We start from the raw sequence: 18,418 nt of genomic DNA, 5'->3' as shown, positions 1-18,418 counted from the left end.
GGAACAAACCCTGTGAACAAAAGCCTTTCTCCTAGACAAGGAAGCAGCTATACGGTTTCAGTCATTAAAGGCTTTCTAACCTATCTATTTCAATGATCAATGACTCCCTGTTGTACTGTTACCTTGTTGACCCTGGCAAGTCCCACACAGCTCAGGAAACCCATATGCTGTCTGTTAACCTAGCATTCTGGCTTTAAGTTGAGAATTCATTGGCTTTTTACATATTTAACTGACATGCTGGACATCGCCACAGTGGGAGGGTTTGCAGTATGCACCTGAATGCATGCTGGTTAAAGCTGGAAGTGAGCGAGATCCTTTGGTTTCCAACGTGATGGAAATTTTGAGGAGATTTAAACCGCCCATCTACACCCACACCCAAACCCCATTAATTCTGTTTGACTCTCCACAGTGTTTGACCTGCTGAGTATTTCTAGAATTTTCTGTTTCTGTTTCTTCCACAGTATTTGCTTTTACTTCCCTTCATTAGTTCTGTGCTGAGAACTGTGACCATTTTGTTCCACTGTCATTTTCTGTGTTCCTAGTTATTTCCTGTGTCCCCTTTCTTCTCTGTGAAAACTGGCCCTTTGTGCTTCTGTTGTTGTTCTTGTTTTGCATTTTATGTTTGATTTTGGTTTTTTGCCTTGCACAACATACCTTATTTCCTTTTATTTGTTCTCTTTTCCTTTTGCGAGGATTTGTGCTTCTCTGCTTTTACCGCATCTTGATGTTCCTGGCTGAGGAAGGAGCAAAGTTACTGGCTGACAGAGTGTTGGGCTGGAATACAGGGTGCATATCAGCTGCAGGCCAGCAAATGAAAAGAGATATGACACGGAACAATGGTCAGGCAACAGGGGGCAGAAGAATAAATTAGTTTGAGTGATAGAAGGAGTGAAATAGTCAGTGGAAGGGTGAAGGGGACCAAGTGGAGCCAGAAACTACAGCCACAGAAGGAGGCAACAGCAGTGTAAGAATTGTACTGAAGCTCAAGTTTGGACATAGACTCAAATAAACGCAAAACAGAACTTTGTAGCTATCAAGAAGTGTGAGACAGCACATCTAGTGCTAAAATGATGGTGAAACTAGTGTATTGTATTTAATATTTAGACTCTACAACAACAATGTATATTTACATAGTGTGTAATAAAACACCCCAAGGGTTTCACAGCATTCTAAAACAAAATATGACACCGTCAAATAAAGGTAATATTCAAAATATTGTACTAGCGAATCTTCTGTGGCATTCTCTTGGTAAATCAGAAGATACCGCATGTATTTAACATACAACATATTATCAGGGATGCTGATTTATGGTGATTGAATTAGTTAGATTGTGTTGCTGGAGTATTGTTGGTATATTGATGTTTTGGGCTATAATTGTATAATTGGTGCTTTGATTAGTTAGTTAATTATGAAATTAAAGCTTTTAAAGTTCTTGTGTGGAGAAAGATATTAGGGAAAACATTGCAGGGGAGGTTGTTGGAACAGTGGGATCTGTGGAAGGGAACTTGTAGGGTGGCCTTGGCCTGGGAGCTGGAGTCATAGGCTGGGATTTTACAGGGCCTCAGAGAGCAGGCTGGGAGGCTTGGTGGGGCGGTGGGGTTTTGAAAAACCAGGTGTGAGAGAGGGAGTTGACATGCCTGCGACATTTTACCAGTGGCGGAGAAGGTGGTGAACAGCCATCCTGCCCAGAGACTGCTGGTTAAACCCAGCAGGCTCCTGCAATTAGGCACCCTGTGTCCCCCAGAGGGATCCCTCGTCCCCAGTGGCAATGGCATCCCCATGGCAACCTGTGCGCTCACCAGAGCCTGCCTGATTGCTCCTGGCAACCCTGACCCTTGGTCCGAAGGCAATGTCCATGCTGCTTCTCTGGAGCAAATATCTTCACACCAGCAACCAGCACTCCTGGTGGTACTGCTGAGACTGATGTGCTACCTGTCCTCCAATTGGCTGGCAGTTCTTGGAGGCAGGATATCTTCCTTTAAAGGGACGCAAGCCCCGACAGTAGTTCATTAGCTGCCTGATAGGTCTAGAAACAACCGAGGAAAGGTTGCCCAAACTTTCCAGCCCCGTGGACAGGGCCATCACTATCCGGTAAAATCCCAGCCATGGAGAGTAAGGATTGAGGATGTGAAGGTCTGGGATAATGTGCAATTTTGGGCGTGCTGGAGAGGGTGGATATAATTGTTGCAAGTGCTGCAAAGGGAATTCCAATCACTAATAGGGGAGGGAGAAGGTGTCCTAGCACTTGGGGGTGTTCCAAGAAGTAGAAAGTGTAATAAAACCAAGGATTCTTGACTTGGGTAAGTTTGGCTAGTGTTGGAGAGAATACGCAGGGACCAAAAATGGGAACGTTCTGGGGTTCTGGGTGGTGGAGAGAAAGGCGAGAGATGGTAAGGGCATGAGGCCTGGGACATGTTCTTCAACTGCCAATACGCTGACATTAAGAAAATACAGGTAAAAGGGATTAAACCAAGCCATGGTGACAAGAGAAAGTTTCTTTCTGAATTGCAGACCAGTACAGCTTCCCCTATGAAACAGGTTTTGGAAATGGATTAGGCAACGGTTTATTTATTACTGTGTTTCTTATTGATGCCCTACTGACATCTCTTTGGATCAGCATTTTTGTGACGATGACCTGGTGTCACTAAACATCTGTTTGGGGTTTATTATCAGATGTTCTCATCCAGAGCTGCTGTTGTTTTTGGAAGCGAATCTGGAACAATGCAGGATAGAGGTATTAATGTTAAATTCTATTGCATACATTCTAATCTTTTATTCATAATGATTTTGTTTACAATTCTCATTTTAAACTTGTAAATTGTTTAAGAGGAAAGTAATGTTAGAACCCTGAAACAACAAATCATTGGTTTTGTTTCCAAGAACGGAAAGGTACCTGGAATAAGACAGCCAAGCATGCAGCACAGCAATTTGTTTGCTGGTTTTAACATCCGAGCATGACCTGGCACTCCAGAACATGAAACAATAATGATGACACTCGGGGTGGAATTCCATGGAGGTGTTAGTGCTAGTGCTCCTGGTCAACAGTCAGAAAAAGTACAAATGAAATAATTTTACAGTATTCATTGAGTGGCTTTTATAGAAACATAGAATGTCACAGCACAGAAGGAGACCATTCAATCCATTTTGCCTGCGCTCTCTTTTTCAGAGCTATCCAATCGGTTCCAATTCCCTGCTCTTCCCTTAAAGCCCTGCAATTTTTCTTTCCAACAAGTATTTATCTAATTCTCTTAGGAAACCAGCACCCTTTCGAATAATGAATTCCAAATCACAACATCTCTCTTTAAAAAAAAAATTCTCACGTTGCCTTTGGTTCTTTTGCCAATCAGCTAAAATCTGTCTCCTTTGATTATAAACACTTCTGCCACCAGAAGCACTTTCTCCTTATTTAACCTATCAAAACCCTACAGGATTGTGAAAAACTCTATCAAATCTCCTCTTATTCTCTGTGCTCAGAAGAGAGCAACCTCAGTTTGTCCACTCTCTCCACATAACTGAAGTTCCTCTTACGAACATACAAAATAGGAGCAGAAGTAGGCCATTCGGCCCCTCGAGCCTGCTCTGCCATTCAATAAGATCATGGCTGATCTGTTTGCGTTTCGAGTTCTACATTTCCGATAACTTTTGATTCCCTTGCCTAACAAGAGTCTATCTACCTCTGCCTTAAAAATATTCAGTGACCCTGCTTCCACTGCCTTCTGAGGCAGGGTTCCAAATTCACACAACCCCCTGAGAGAAAAAAATTCTCCTCATCTCTGTCCTATAAGAGCAACCCCTAATTTTAAAACATTGCCCCCTAGTTCTGGACTCCCCCACAAGATGAAACATCCTTTCCACATGCATCTTGTCAAGATCATTCAGGATCTTGTATACTTCAATCAAGTCATCCCTCAGTCTTCTAAACTGCAGTGGAATAAGCACAGTCTGCACATCTATCCTCATAAGACAACCCAATCATTCCAGATATCAATCTATTAAACTCCCCTGAACCACTGCCAAGGCATTTACATCCTTCCTTAAATAAGTAGACCAAAACTGCACACAATATTCGAGATGCAGTCTCATGAATGCCCTGTATAACTGAAACATGACATCCTTACTTTTATGTTCAACCCCTTTCATAATAAAGGATAGCATTCCATTAGCCTTCTTAATTACTTGCAGTACCTGAACACTAACTTTTTGTGACTCATGCATGAGAACACCCAGATCCCTCTGCACCTCTGAATTCTGCAGTCATTCTCCATTTAAGTAATACCCTTTTTTATTCTTCCTGTCAAAGTGAACAACTTCACATTTTCCCACATTATATATGCTCCATCTGCCAGATTTTTGCCCACTCACTCAATTTATCTATATTCGTCTGCAAAATCCTTATGTCTTCTTCACAACATACTTTGCCACCTATCTTTGTGCCACTTGCAAATTTAGCTACAATGTCTTTGCTTCCCCCATCTAAGTCATTGATGTATATTGTATTATTGTACTATTCCAGTAAATCTCCTTTGTTCCCCCTTACATCCTCCTTAGCGTATGTTGCCCAGAATTGAACACACTGTTCCAGCTGAGGCCAAATCAGTGTGTTATAAAGATTTAAAATAACGTCCTTTCTTTTGTTCTCTATACCTCTGTTACTAAAGCCAAGGGCCCCTTTTTTATCAATCTTCTCAACTTGTCCTGCCGACTTCAAAGACTTGTGGACATACCCCCCCCCCCACCCCAAATTTCCCTGTTCCCACAAACCCTTCCCCCAACTCCCTTTAAAGTTGCACCATTTAAGTTATATTGTGTCTCCTAATTCTTCCTACCCAAATGTATTACTTCATACATCTCAGCTTCAAATTTAACCTGCCATATGCCTGGTCATTTCACCTGTCTGTCTGTGTAGTGCTGAAGCCTGTTAAGATCCTCCTAATTGTTAGCTACATTTTTGAGTTTCCAGTCATCTGCAAATTTTAAAGTTTTATCCTGTATAGCCAGAACTATTGCATTAACATGCATCAAAAAGGGCAGTGGTTCTAATACCAAACTCTGAGGAACACCATTATAAATATTCCTTCCGGTCTGAGAATTAACTGTTCACCACTGTGCTCTACTTTCTGTCCCTTAGTCAATTTTGTATCCACATACCCAGTGCCTCTTTAATCCAATGAGCTTTAATGTTGCTTACAAGTCTTTTGTGTGTTACTTTGTCAAGCATCTTTTGAATGTCCATATACCTAACATCAGCCACACTACTCTTATCAACCTCTCCATTAGTGATCTTCCAGTCCTCTACCGTATCTAAGGAAGGTTGGAAGATTGTGGCAGTTCACTTCAGGATTAATAACCAGCTAATTTCCCGCACCCACATTTACCTATGTATTAGGTATGGAGAAAATTAGAATAGATACTAAAATTGACCAGATCACTTTTGTTTTTATTTATTTTTTAAATAAATTTGTCTGAGATACTGAATTCCCAGACAGCTTGCACTCATATAGGACCTTTTAATATGATGAAGTACGCCAAATCACTTCATGGAGGTGAAAGTAACTGGAAATTGAGTTATTGTCGGAGAAAGATTAGGCAATGATGACTGAAGGAATGATAAAAGAGAGAGATGTTGAGCTTTGGAAGGTGAAGTGGGGGTTAGCAAGGGGGTTTTAGAGAACTTTTCAATGTGGGCCCGAAACAGATAAGGCTCCATCGTCAAAAGGGGAGAAGATGTAAAGTAGCCCAAAGTCAAGAACAAATTGTGTTCAAGAACATGTGGCTGCAGGAGGCTCTAATGGTAAGGAGATGGTGGCGCAAGGCCATGGTGGGATTGTGGGCAAGGAAAATGATTCTGAAATGGACACTGTGTTGCAGGAAGTAATTTTTGCCTTCTACCACATCTACTTCCTTTATTTCCCAATTGCTTGAACATACAGTACAACACCCTTTCAGTTCCTTCCTACGTTTTCCTTCCTAAATTGTAATTTGGCTCCCTGGTAGACTTTCACCTCAAGTCAGGTCTGATTTCAGTGCATTACTGGGAGAATGCTGCTTTGCCATAAGGTGTCTTTTCCTGGTGAGACATTTGGGTGGGAAGTAAAGAAAAAATGACCTAACTGGCCATGAACAGGCCCTTTCTGGTTTTAACAGAGGCAGAACTGAGGGTGGGGGAAAATGACTAACCCACGCCTAGGAAGCAGTTCCCCCATTTCAATATTTTAATGAGATCACGCATCTCAGATTTAATTTCTTTTCTAGCTTTAGCACTGGCCAGCTAGTTTTGTTGGGCTTCGGGAAACCTGGCAGCTAAAAGGTAGCGAGCACTGCTACATTGAAGGGGTATGTGCTCACAAGCCAGAAGCAAGAGGAGTGTTTCCCACTGGAACTCCAGAGAAACCCATTAACGTCCCTAGCGATTGGACTCTCCCCACAATTTAACACACTCCCAATGCCCTCCACCCCTTGCATGATCTCCCCTCACCCACCACTGTGATCTCTCTCCCAACCATAATCTTCTTCTGTCCCCCCACTGTGATGCTCTCTCCCCTATTCCCACAATATTTATCCCCCACTCCCACAACCTTCTCCCTATCCATCCCCATGATGTTCTCCCCCTCACTCCTGCAATCTTCTCCCCTCGTCCTCGATCTCTACCAGCCACCACACAACACTCCTCACCTGCCTGACAGTCTCTGGTAGACAAAGTAGTAAAATGTGTAGACCTGTGGTGGATGAGATGTAATGCAGAAAAGTGTGAAGTGACCCATTTTGGTTGGAAGACAGAGGAGAGGCCATATGAAGTTGCAGGAACAGTGAAACATTGGGGTGCATTATTCCAAACTACACACAAGCCATCTAGCCAAGTGAGCTAACCAGCCCCCTTAACCTAGGGGTGCATGTGCACAAATTTTTGAAGGTGGTAGAAGTTGAGAAGGTTGTTTTTTTAAAAAAAGGGATGTGGGACCCTTGGCTTTATTAATAGATGCACAGAGTACAAAAGCAAGGAAGTTATGCTAAACCTGCATTATGGGCTGGTTAAGTCTCACCCAGACATTGGGCTGGATTTTCACTGAGTTGACATGACTCAGGACCCTTTAAAAATGGCAAGCGGGTCCCGATTCCTGACTCCATGCGTAGGTTGTCTGATTTTCGGGAGTGCCTTTAAAGGGTGCAGGCTAGTTCCTATCAGAAGCCTGCACCTGGCACTTCTGACCTGGCCGGCTCCATAGTGGAGGTCGGCATGTCCTACTCCGCAACTTTCATGGCGTTGGGCCAGGTTTTTAAAGAGTCATTGTTCTCGGCCCCTCAGAGGAGTTGAGAGCCCTTGCCTGCATGAGGGGACCTTTTAAAAGGTGAGTTCAAAAGGTCTTCCTCATGCCCTCCCCACCCACCTCCCATGGCCCTTCAGGCTCACATGCCAAACATACATAAGGAGGCTTGGCTGAGAGCCCAGTCATCCACTACTCTTGTTGAAACAGCTGTGTCCCAGGGAAAACATTGCTTGATTAACAGCCTTGGCTCTCTGATTTCTGTGGTCAATTTCACAATGTTTATTTACATAAGGTGGTGGTTTTCAGGGCTTGTGGTTTCCGCTAATAATACTTTAAAGGGTAAATTGACACTTTTATTACCTTGTAGTAAAATAACTTTTTTTTTAACATAGTGGCAAGTAATGAATGAATGACTTTTTAAAAAGTGTTTTCTACTACACATCCTACTGTCACTGTGACGTTCATTGCTTCTATACATTGGAAAATGCGCATCATGAGGGGCCATGGGGTTGGATGGAGTACCATAGCTTGGAATAGGGGGAATGAGGGTCCATGGGGGATAGCTGGAGGGACATAGTTTGGCATAGGTACTGTGAGGAGCTATGGGGGCGGGTGGAGCAGCATAGCTTGGCATGGGGGGCATGAGGTGGGTGGAGGGCCATTGCTTGGCATAGGGGGCATGAGGAGCCATGGGGGTGGGTGGGGAGTATGAGGTGGCATGGATGGGGCATGGGGAGTGTGTGGAGATGAGATGGGGTGAGGGCTGGAGGGCCTTTGTGTTTTTATTTTACTGGGACAAAGTCCCACAGCTCCAAGGCATGCCTTCTAAAGGCAGCCTGCCTCAGCATCTGGCAGCATCTATGGCTGCCTTTGACCTCTTTCCCAGATCAGCTGGCCCGACTCCAGCTCGCACCTGCCCCCTGGCAATGAATGTCCTGCCATTGCGTGCACTTTCTCCCAAAGTGGCCTGGCCGAACTAGGAATTTTCCCGATACCCGCCTAGGTGAAAATTCAGGCCTTTGTGTTCACTTCTAGGCAGCAAACTTGAAGAAAAATGTCAAAGCCTTAAAGAAGGCACAGAGGAGATTGACTGGCATAGTGGCAAAATGAAGGAGTTTAGTATTGTGTAGAGGCTGGACATGCTGGGATTGTTAGAACTAGAGAACTAGAGAAAGTTATTCTCCTTACAGCAGAGAAAGTTAAGAGGAGATTTTCGAAGTTCTGAAGTGTTTAGATAGATTAAGCAAGGAGAAATTCTTTCCAGTGACAGGAGGATCAGTAACCAGAGAACATATTTAAGGTGATTGGCAAAAGAACCAGAGGCCAAATGTGATCTGGAATTCACTACCCGAAAGAGTGATGGAAGCAGATTCAATAGTAATTTTCAAAAGCAAGTTGGATAGGTATTTGCACCTATAGCAAATATGGTACATCACTTATGGGAAAGAACAGAGAAGTGGAGTTAATTGGATGGCTCTATCAGAGTCGAGGGTTCGAAAGGCTTTGTTCTTTGTGTTTTTATGAAAAATTCTCATGACACTATATAAGGGAGAGCATGGCATTCTTCCACTCCCTGGAGCATCCTTCCTTCAACCAACACTACCAAAAGGTGATTAGTTAGTTTTTGATTCATTTGCTGTTTGTGTTAACTTGGTGTGTGCAAATTAGTTGGCAGGTTTGTCGGCATAATAGTGATTACACTTCAAAAATAATTAATTGGCTGTAAATCACCCTGCGACATCCTGAGGACATGAAAAATGCTACATTCTTTCCTGAACATTCTGTACCATAGCATTGGATAAACACGGCAATTTGACATTTTGAGAACAGTGCTTCCAATTATTCAATTGTACTCATCATAACAAAGAGTTCCCATCTCCTAAAACTTTGATGTTTAACTATTTTTGGAGGTATTCGATCCATTAGTTCTCCCTGAATTGACGAATTACTGCCAGTAAGTTGGTTACCATTCATTACTATGTCAATTTTGTATTAGATTCAGATACTGCTCTTCCCCCTCTCTCTTCCCCCCATCCACTCCATTACCTAATTGAAGTGGTTTGCATTGGCCAGGATCATGGATCAGATGCAGTCAGTCTTTCCTAAACACTTGCCATTTATTCAGAATACGGTTGACTATGAAAATGATGTTATCCTTACAGCTGTCTTGTCTTTGTAATATTTTGGATTGACAGAGTATATAATGTAAAATATTTGTTTTATTCAACTCTTTGCCTTCTGCTTGCTCCGGCCCCTTAGAATCATTGTTGTTATTTTCTGTTTTGTATATCGTTATTCTTCCTGCTAAGTTACTATTTTAGTTCCTGCTTCCAGCATTACTGCCAAGATTTTCCATTCTTGTTGACATTAGGTGACCTTAGCTGTGTATATTGTGATATATCATCAGCTGGATCAACATTGCATGAGAAGAACAGAAGACTAAACAAACATCTTTTCGTAACAGTTTCCTGTGATAGCCTATAACACGTGTGTATCAAAAACAGTGTATTGAGTAGGATTTTTGCTTCCAAAAGAGATGATGCTTTTATTCCATGAGAATTCCTATTTCACGATCCTCCATAAAAATGTTTCTAACCTTTAGTGATATAATAGGATTTGTAAAAATAATGTTAAATGCCTTTTTAACTGTGAAAGACACTTTATTATTCTGAGATGTTTAGTGAGTCACCTCTCACCACTACCCAGAAGTCCCCTTGTTGCCTTTGTGAAGATTACAGTTGGGACATGAAAATTTAACACATGGGACATCTTGTTTCAACAATAAGGTCCCCAAGGGGGTTTCCCTCCTACCTCAGTTAAAATTGAAACTGCCGTCTCTGGAGAAAATAGTGTTAGAAGGATTGACTGATAAAAATATGACTTTGTACTCACAATTCCTAGAATGTGCGACAGTTACGAAGGCAATAAGGCCAGTGTGCAGAAGTCACATCGTAATCCACAGTATTGTGGGAATGGCACTTTTTTTTTCTAAAAAGAGTTATATTTTAATTTTTTACAGAAATGTGACTTTAGGTGACCTTAGCTGTGTTTATTGTGATATATCATCAGCTCTTCCAGATTATTGCAGTCACAAACTGCAAGTTTTAACCTCCACCCCTCACCCAATGAGAACTGTACATGCAAGTGGTTAAAATGGGTGCAGATTATGTGCCTCCCCATTCTCCTCAGCTGCTATTTTAACTGCTGATTAAGGCCTTTGTCGCAGGCAAACAAGAGCCTTAAATATTCAAAATGTCAGGATCCACTGATGTAACTTAAACCCTAACACAATTTGAACCCTGGGTTGACTGCACCTGAGAAGGCTACCACTAAACAGAGCCCAATTTGAAATATGGCCACGAAGCTCAAGAGTTAAAGTGAAGCAGAGGCACAAACTTGTCATTCACCCAACCCGACTCCACAGCACACAATCGTCCCAAGTTAAAATCAGGAATGTTCATGATACAACTTAGAAAAGTAATAGAGTAGAATGTAGGAAAATGTGAAGTTGTTCACTTTGGCAGGAATAATAAAAAAGAGCATGACTTAAACGGAGAATAGCTGCAGAATTCCGAGGTGCAGAGGGATCTAGGTGTTCTAGTGCATGAGTCACAAAAAGTTAGTATGCAGGCACAGCTAGTAATTAAGAAGGCTAATGGAATGCTATTCTTTATTACGAGAGGGATCGAACATAAAAGTAAGGGTGTTATGGATCAGTTATGCAGGGCATTGGTGAGACCACATCTTGAACATTGTGTGCAGTTTTGGTCTATTTATTTGAGGAAGGATATAAATGAGTTCGAGGCGGTTCAGAGGAGGCTTACTAAATTGATACCTGAAATGAGTGAGTTGTCCTTTGAGGAAAGGTTAGATAGAGTGCGTTTGTTTCCACTGGAGTTTAGAAGAGGGAGGGGTGAGGGGTAACTTGATTGAAGTATATGAGATTCTCCATGGTCTTGACAAGGTGGACCTGGAAAGGATATTTCCTCTTGTGAGTGAGTCCAGAACTAGGGGCACTGTTTAAAATGAGTGGCTGCTCTTTTAGGACAGAGCTGGGGAGAATTATTTTCTCTGAGGATTGTGCGACCTTGGAACTCTGCTTCAGAAGGCAGTGGAAGTGGGGTCATTGAATATTTTTAAGGTGGAGGTAGATAGATTCTTGTTAGGCAAGGGAATAAAAGGTTATCGGAGATAGATGGGAATCTGGAATTCGAAACACAAACTGATCAGCCATGATCTTGTTGAATGGCACAGCATGCTCGAAGGGCCAAATGGCCCACTTCTGCCCCTATTTCGTATGTTCTTAAAAGTAATGATGTGTGAAATTCTCCGTTTCTTGTCCCAAAACACAAAATAGATGTTTTTGTGTGTGAAAGTGACACCAGCATGGCCGAACAAGTGGCAGACGGAATTTAATATAGAGAAGTGTAAGCAGATGCATTTTGGCAGAAGGAATAGGGAGAGGCAATATATACTTAATAGTACATTTTAAAAGAGCATGCACGAACAAGGGGCATTTGAATGTGGCAGGACATATTGAGAGAGTAGTTGGCAAAGCATATGGGATCTTGGACTCCATAAATTGTGTACAGAAGCAGTGAAGTAATATTGATCCTTTATAAAACTCTTGTTAGGCCACAACTAGAGTGTTGCATCCAGTTCTGATCACCACACTTCATAAGGATGTGAGGGTCCTTGAGAGGATGCAGAGGAAATTTTCTTGAAATGGTTCCAGGAATGAAGGATTTTAGCTACAAGGTTATGTTGGATGAGTTGGGGTTGTTCTCCTTGCAGCAAAGGAGATTGAGAGGAGATTTGATAGAGGTGCGCAAGATTATGATAGATTTAGATAAGGTACTCAGTGAAGAGCTGTTCCCATTAGCTGATGATACAAGGACTAGGGAACACAGAGTTAAGGTTAGGGCAAGAGATAAAGGGGGATGGAGGGGGAGAGCTCTTTTAATGTAGCGAGTGGTAATGACCTGGAACTTGCTGCCTATGGGGGTAGTGGAAGCAGAGTTGATGAATGATTTCAAGAGGAAATTGTATAGGTACTTGAGGGAAATAAACTTGCAGGGCTACGGGGTGGAGCAGGGGAATGGGACTGACTAGATTGCTCCATAGAGAGCCAGCATGGACTTGATGGGCTATGTAGCCTCCTTCTGTACCTTATTCACTCTATAATACTATAGAATCCCCTGGATTAGAATTACCTTCTTGTGTTGCAGGGAGTATTTTCTTATCAACTGTCAGCCATTATAGTTAGGGATTTTTATACAACTGAGAGCTGTTTATAATATTGGATAGCTGATTGATTCTGCTATGGAATACTTAAAACTACTTACATATGAAATAGGAACAGAAGTCGACCATTCGGCCTGTCAAGCCTGCTCTGCCATTCAATAAGATTATGGCTGGTGTGTTAATGTTTCAAATCTCACATTCCCATCTATCCCTATAAACATTTGATTCCCTTGCCTAACAAGAATCTATTTACCTCCATCTTAAAGATATTCAATGACCCCGCCTCCACCGCCTTCTGAGGCAGAGAGTTCCAAAGTCACACAACCCTCTGAGAGAAAAAAATTCCCCTCATCTCTGTCCTAAAAGGGCAACCCCTAATTTTAAAACAGTGCCCTCTAGTTCTGGACTCACCCACAAGAGGAAACATAATTTCCACATCCACCTTGTCAAGACCGTTCAGGATCTTATATACTTCAATCAAGTTACCCCTCACTCTTCTAAACCAGTGGAAACAAGCCCACTCTGTCTAACCTTTCCTCATAAGATAACACACTCATTCCAGGTATCAATCTAGTAAACCTCCTCTGAACCGCCTCTAATGCATTTACATCCTTCATTAAATAAGGAGACCAAAACTGCACACAGTATTCGAGATGTGGTCTCACCAATGCCCAGTATAACTGAAGCTAACATCCTTACTTTTACATTCAATCCTTCTCGTAATAAAGGATAGCATTCTATTAGCCTTCTTAATTACTTGCTGTATCTGCAAACTAACTTTTTGTGATTCATGCATGAGAACACCTAGAATGCTCTGCACCTTGGAATTCTGCAGTCATTCCCCTTTTAATTAATACTCTGCTTTTTTATTCTTCCTGCCAAAATGAATAACTTCACATTTTGGTTCTCTTCATAAGTCAGCATCTGTTTAGTTTGATTCTAAGTGAATTGCGGTTTGTTCAGGAGGCCCCGTGGAATTATTACAGAACAATATCTTATTCTCATTATTATCAATATTATTGCTTTTGTTGGAAAAAGAAACTTCCTTCCAACATCCTAAACTAAACAAGATAGGAATGTGTTTTTTGAAATGCTAGTTTTGTTGCAAGTATTTGACACTTTGTCATCCTCCCTTGCTCCACGCCATCTACTCCACTCACTCATCCACACACCTATAAACATACCAAGCTGGATTGCTTTTACTTTTTATTAAGCCTATAGAAAATGGCACATTATATGAAACTGAATTTTACCTGATATTGGTTGAAGAAAAGTAGGAAACTCCACAATGAAATACCCAAAGAAATAATTTGCAAGTCATCATTATGAATCTCAATGAAAGCTTTTAATTGTAGCTTACTGCCAGTCAAAAAGATGTGCAGTAGGAGTGTAATTTCTTCTGTATACTATTTTCATCAAGTTATCATCCAATTTAAACAAACAACTTTGTTAAGATAGCAGGCAGGAATTTTACCGCAACACACCAATTCATTAAAGAATAAGTACTGCCCCCTTCTGGGTATGACTAGCCAGCAAGGTCAGAAATTTCAGCATCTTTTGCAGCTGAGTGGTCTCTGGACAATCAGTAGGCCGGACCATCTTTCTGAAGTAGTCTATGATTGCTTCCAAGTGTCATTCAAAGATCTTCCTATATAGATAACTGATCAAAAATGAATTAGGATTCAGAGTACTCTGTTTATTTAATGAGAGCTGTTTGCAGCCTGAGGTTTTCTTTTAATGTTTCAGAGTTTCTCTGTAATTGCATCTCATTTTGTTCACAGGGACCGCATCTGTGGCAGTAGCTGGCATACTTGCTGCACTGAGAATCACCAAGGACAAATTTCATGATCATAAGTTTGTCTTCCAAGGAGCCGGGGAGGTAACATTACTTCTCTCTCCTTTTTCATCTTTGTTTTATGGTACACATTTCATGTCATCTTACATTTGATGTTGCTACCCTGCCTTGAGCTACAATAATAGCACATGAAACACCTGCATCCCTCTCTCAGGATTTGTCAAGGGGAATGTCATTTGATTTTAACTACTATTCTGAACTTTTTAAAATTCAGTTTCAAATACTTTGAAAATTTCTATTGGTACTCTGACTTGCATTTGCAACCATGCCAGTTGATTTGATGGATAAAATATTGTAAAAACAGATATAATGAGTTTTGTCAAAGTATTGTGTGTTCCCTCATAGAATTTCTTCAAATGAGCAAAGGCGAGATTTACTTGGGTATTAGAGATGGCTTGGTTGTCAAAATTGTTTTCAGTAATAGTTGTGGTTGATCTCGATGGTGGAATTAATTTTAATACATCGCAACTACTTTACTACAGAATTAAATATGCCTCGTTAGACTGTGTGCAGTATTGTGGTATTTGCTGAAGTGGTTGGTTTTAGTTACATATGTATATTGTGAAGATAATCTCGCTTCTGGGCTGTCATTTGAATGTTATGTTTTTAACTTTAAAATTGTTTTATTAATTTGGTAATGAATTTAAACTTTTGAACTTTCTAACCATGTTCTACATTACTACCTGTGGCTTTATTAATGTATCACAGGCTGCCATGGGAACTGCTCATCTCCTCATGATGGCTATGGAAAAAGCTGGAATCCCAAAGCAAGAAGCTCTAAAAAAGATTTGGATGGTGGACTCAAAGGGCCTTATTACTAAGGTAGTTATTTTTTACTTTTACTGAAACTTTAATAATCTATTTCTATAAAGTTTAAGAATTTATGTTTCTGCCTCCTCTTCTCCGCTGCTTCTCTTTTAACTCTTCTTTCTTCTTTTTCTTTCTTTTCAGGTGGGGAAAACTGTTTGGTATGATACCATGCGGTAATTAGAATGATGTGGTTTGGAAAAGAGCTACCGATTACTGCAGGCTGTGCTTGGGTTGGGGGTTGCAGGATGATGTAACGCTTAGCAGATCGCTTCTCACCCATCTCACTGTTCACAATCACAAGCCCTTCACCTTCCCACTACTAATATCCTCAGCTATGATTCACGCTGACATATCACTACCCCAACCATTTTCTTTGTATGACAACTCAACTCCTGTATCCTATTGTAGCTCTCCTTTTACTCTTACCACACTTGCACATACCCCCCACCAAGGATGGGTGCAAAGAAGCCAGTTTCCCAACTTCCTCCCTCTCTCATCTTTCCTTCAAAGAGGCCTTGTTGTTAATGTCTTGTCAATTACATTGTTAAGGTTAAGAGAAACAGGTAATGGGTATTAATTGTCTTTGAGCACTTACAAATAGGGGATAGCTGGGTGGAGTGGGAGGAGAGCTGTGAGACTGAAAAAGTCAATAAACTCTCTCAATCAAGGTGTCTTGGTTTCAGCTTCACCAATCGGCTTGGATCCTATTAATATTTGTTTCCTTTCAAAATTCAACTTGCTTTTCATGAAAAGAAATCGAAGCAGGATGAAAGAAATAAACCTCCTGCTGCTTTGCTCTCTAATGATGTATTTCTCTCACATTTCCCCCCTCAAATGCTTCTCCATTGTCTCATTCAGTGGCACTGCCCTTGCTTTGCTTCATTCTTACCAACCCAGACGCAGCCTGACTATCCCCAGCAATAGCTTTTCTTCCCCTTTGCACATCTCTAGAGTCCCTCAAATATCCTTCCATGCACTCTTCCCCCTCCCCATCTACAGTTGAGCTCATCTCAGACATATAGTCAGCTTAAACGTGTACTTTGATGGCACCCTGCTCTACCTCTGCACTCTCTTGATCTTTCCACTGCACTTGTGCTGTTGAATTGCTTTTTCAACATCCAGTCTAGGATGTGGCATGACTCCCTCCTACTAACCATTGGGAAGACTAAACCATTGCCTCAGATTGATCCATATTGTTTACATTCGAAGCCTTGATGTCTTGTTTGACTCTGAGCTGAGTTTCCAACTCCAAATACTCTCCATTACAAAGATCACCAGCCATATGAAGACTGTGGCTACAAGAGCAGTTCAGAGGCTGAGACTTCTGCAATGAGTAACAAACCTCTTGACTCCCAAAAGCCTGTCTACCAAGGCACAAATCAGGAGCATGATGGATGCCTGGATGAGTGCAGCTCCAACAACACTCAAGCTCAATACCATCCAGGACAAACAGCCCACTTGATTGGCACTCCATCCACCACCTTAAACATTCACTCCCTCCACCACTGTTGCATAGTGGCAGCAGTGTGCACCACATACAAGATGCACTGCAGCAACTTCCAAGGCTCCTTCAACAGCACCTTCGAAACCCACACCTCTTATCTTTGAAGGACAGACACATGGGAACACCACCATCTGCAAGTTCCCCTCCAAATCACACCATCCTGACTTGGTGATATATTCCTCCACTGTCGCTGGGTCAAAATTCTGGAACTCCCTAATAGCACTGTGGGTACACCTACACATCACATGGACTGCAGCAGTTCAAGAAGGTGGCTCATCCATCACCTTGTCAAGGGCAGTTAGGAATGGGCAATAAATGCTGACCTTGCCAGCAACATCCACATCTCATGAAGAAATAAAAATATCACTATTTCTATCTCCATGATTTCTATTCCTCCATCCCTACCTCACCCCATCTTCTGCTAAAATTCTCATTCATACTTTGTCACCTCCAAACTTGACTATTCCAATGCTCCCACATTCTACCCTGTATAATTTGAAGTCATCCAAAACTCAGCTGCCTGTATCTTAACTTGCAGCAAGTCCTGGTCTATTACCCCTGTGCTCACTGACCTACATTGGCTCCTGGTCAAGCAAATTCTTGACTTTAAAATTTTCACCTTTGTTTGCAAATCCCTCCATGGCCTTGCCCCTCCCTATTTCTGTTATCTCCTTCTGCCCCACAACCCTCTGAGATATCTGCACTCTAATTCTGGTCTCTTGTGAATTCCCAGTTATATTCGGCCCACCATTGGTGGCTGTGCCTTCAACTGCCTAGGCCCCAAACTCTGAAATAATCTCCCTACACCTCTCCATCCCTCTACCTCACTTTCCACCTTTAAGACATTCTTTAAAACCTACCTCTTTAATCCCTTTTGTGCATTGCCAATGATAATTGCTCCATCATTGGTTGACGTGGCTTAAATTGCCTAGGTCTCAAGCTCTGAAATACCCTCTCTACACTCTCTACCTCACTTTCCTCCTTTAAGACATTCCTTAAACACCTACTCTTTGACCAAGCTTTTGATCACCAGATCTAATGTCTCCTTATGTGGCTCAGTGTCATACTTTGTCTTATAATGCTCCTGTGAAGTGTTTTGGGACATTTCATTATGTTAAAGGTGCTGTATAAATATAAGTTGTTGTTCTCATTGTCATCTTCAGCCTGGTTTTCCTTCCTCCACCCTATGTAAAGTTCAACTCATCCAGAACTCTGCTGTCCTGTCTCACAACAAGTCACATTTGCCTGTCATGCCCATCCTTGCTGACCTCCACTGGCTCCGAGTTGCCACACTGCTTCACATGTGAGATTCTCATCCTTGTTTGTAAATATTTATATGGTTTTGCTTTTCCTATCTCCACCGTTACACAATCCCAGTCCTTTGACTTTGGCTCCTTGAGCATCCATTCTCTTTGCCCTGCCATTGACAGCCTGGCTTTCTGTTGTATAAGGATCCCAATTTCTGGAATTCCCTTCTCAAACTTCTCCCACCCCTCTCCTTTGGTCCCACTCTAAACATCAACTTCTTTGGCTAGACATTTAGCCATTCACCATTTCTCCCCACGCCCCATGCACGCACATGTACGCACACCACTGTCTTTCATGGGGTTGGCTCCTATTCCGTTTCCCTCGTAACTCTGTGAAGTACTTTGCAACAGTTTTCTATGCTATGCAAATGCTGGTTGTTGTAAATGGCAACAAGGTCTTCTGCTTAAGAGCAAATATAGAAAACTAAATGAT

The 18,418-nt window shown here is 41.8% G+C and overlaps 1 protein-coding gene across 2 annotated transcripts in view; it reads left to right on the top strand.

Moving 5' to 3' along the window:
* Positions 1-18,418, top strand: part of LOC144682884 (NADP-dependent malic enzyme-like) — a 227,113-nt gene that overhangs the window by 193,208 nt on the left and 15,487 nt on the right. For both annotated transcript variants that reach the window (XM_078545739.1, XM_078545738.1), the window contains exons 9-10: positions 14,291-14,388; positions 15,073-15,186. In XM_078545739.1, the coding sequence (XP_078401865.1) occupies positions 14,291-14,388; positions 15,073-15,186 (212 nt within the window). The remainder of the gene's footprint in view (positions 1-14,290; positions 14,389-15,072; positions 15,187-18,418) is intronic.

Source organism: Cetorhinus maximus, chromosome 7 (genome assembly GCF_964194155.1).
Source record: "Cetorhinus maximus chromosome 7, sCetMax3.hap1.1, whole genome shotgun sequence".
NCBI classification, from domain to species: domain Eukaryota; kingdom Metazoa; phylum Chordata; class Chondrichthyes; order Lamniformes; family Cetorhinidae; genus Cetorhinus; species Cetorhinus maximus.
Note: the sequence above shows the minus strand (reverse complement) of the source record. Positions and strands in the feature narration are given on the sequence as shown.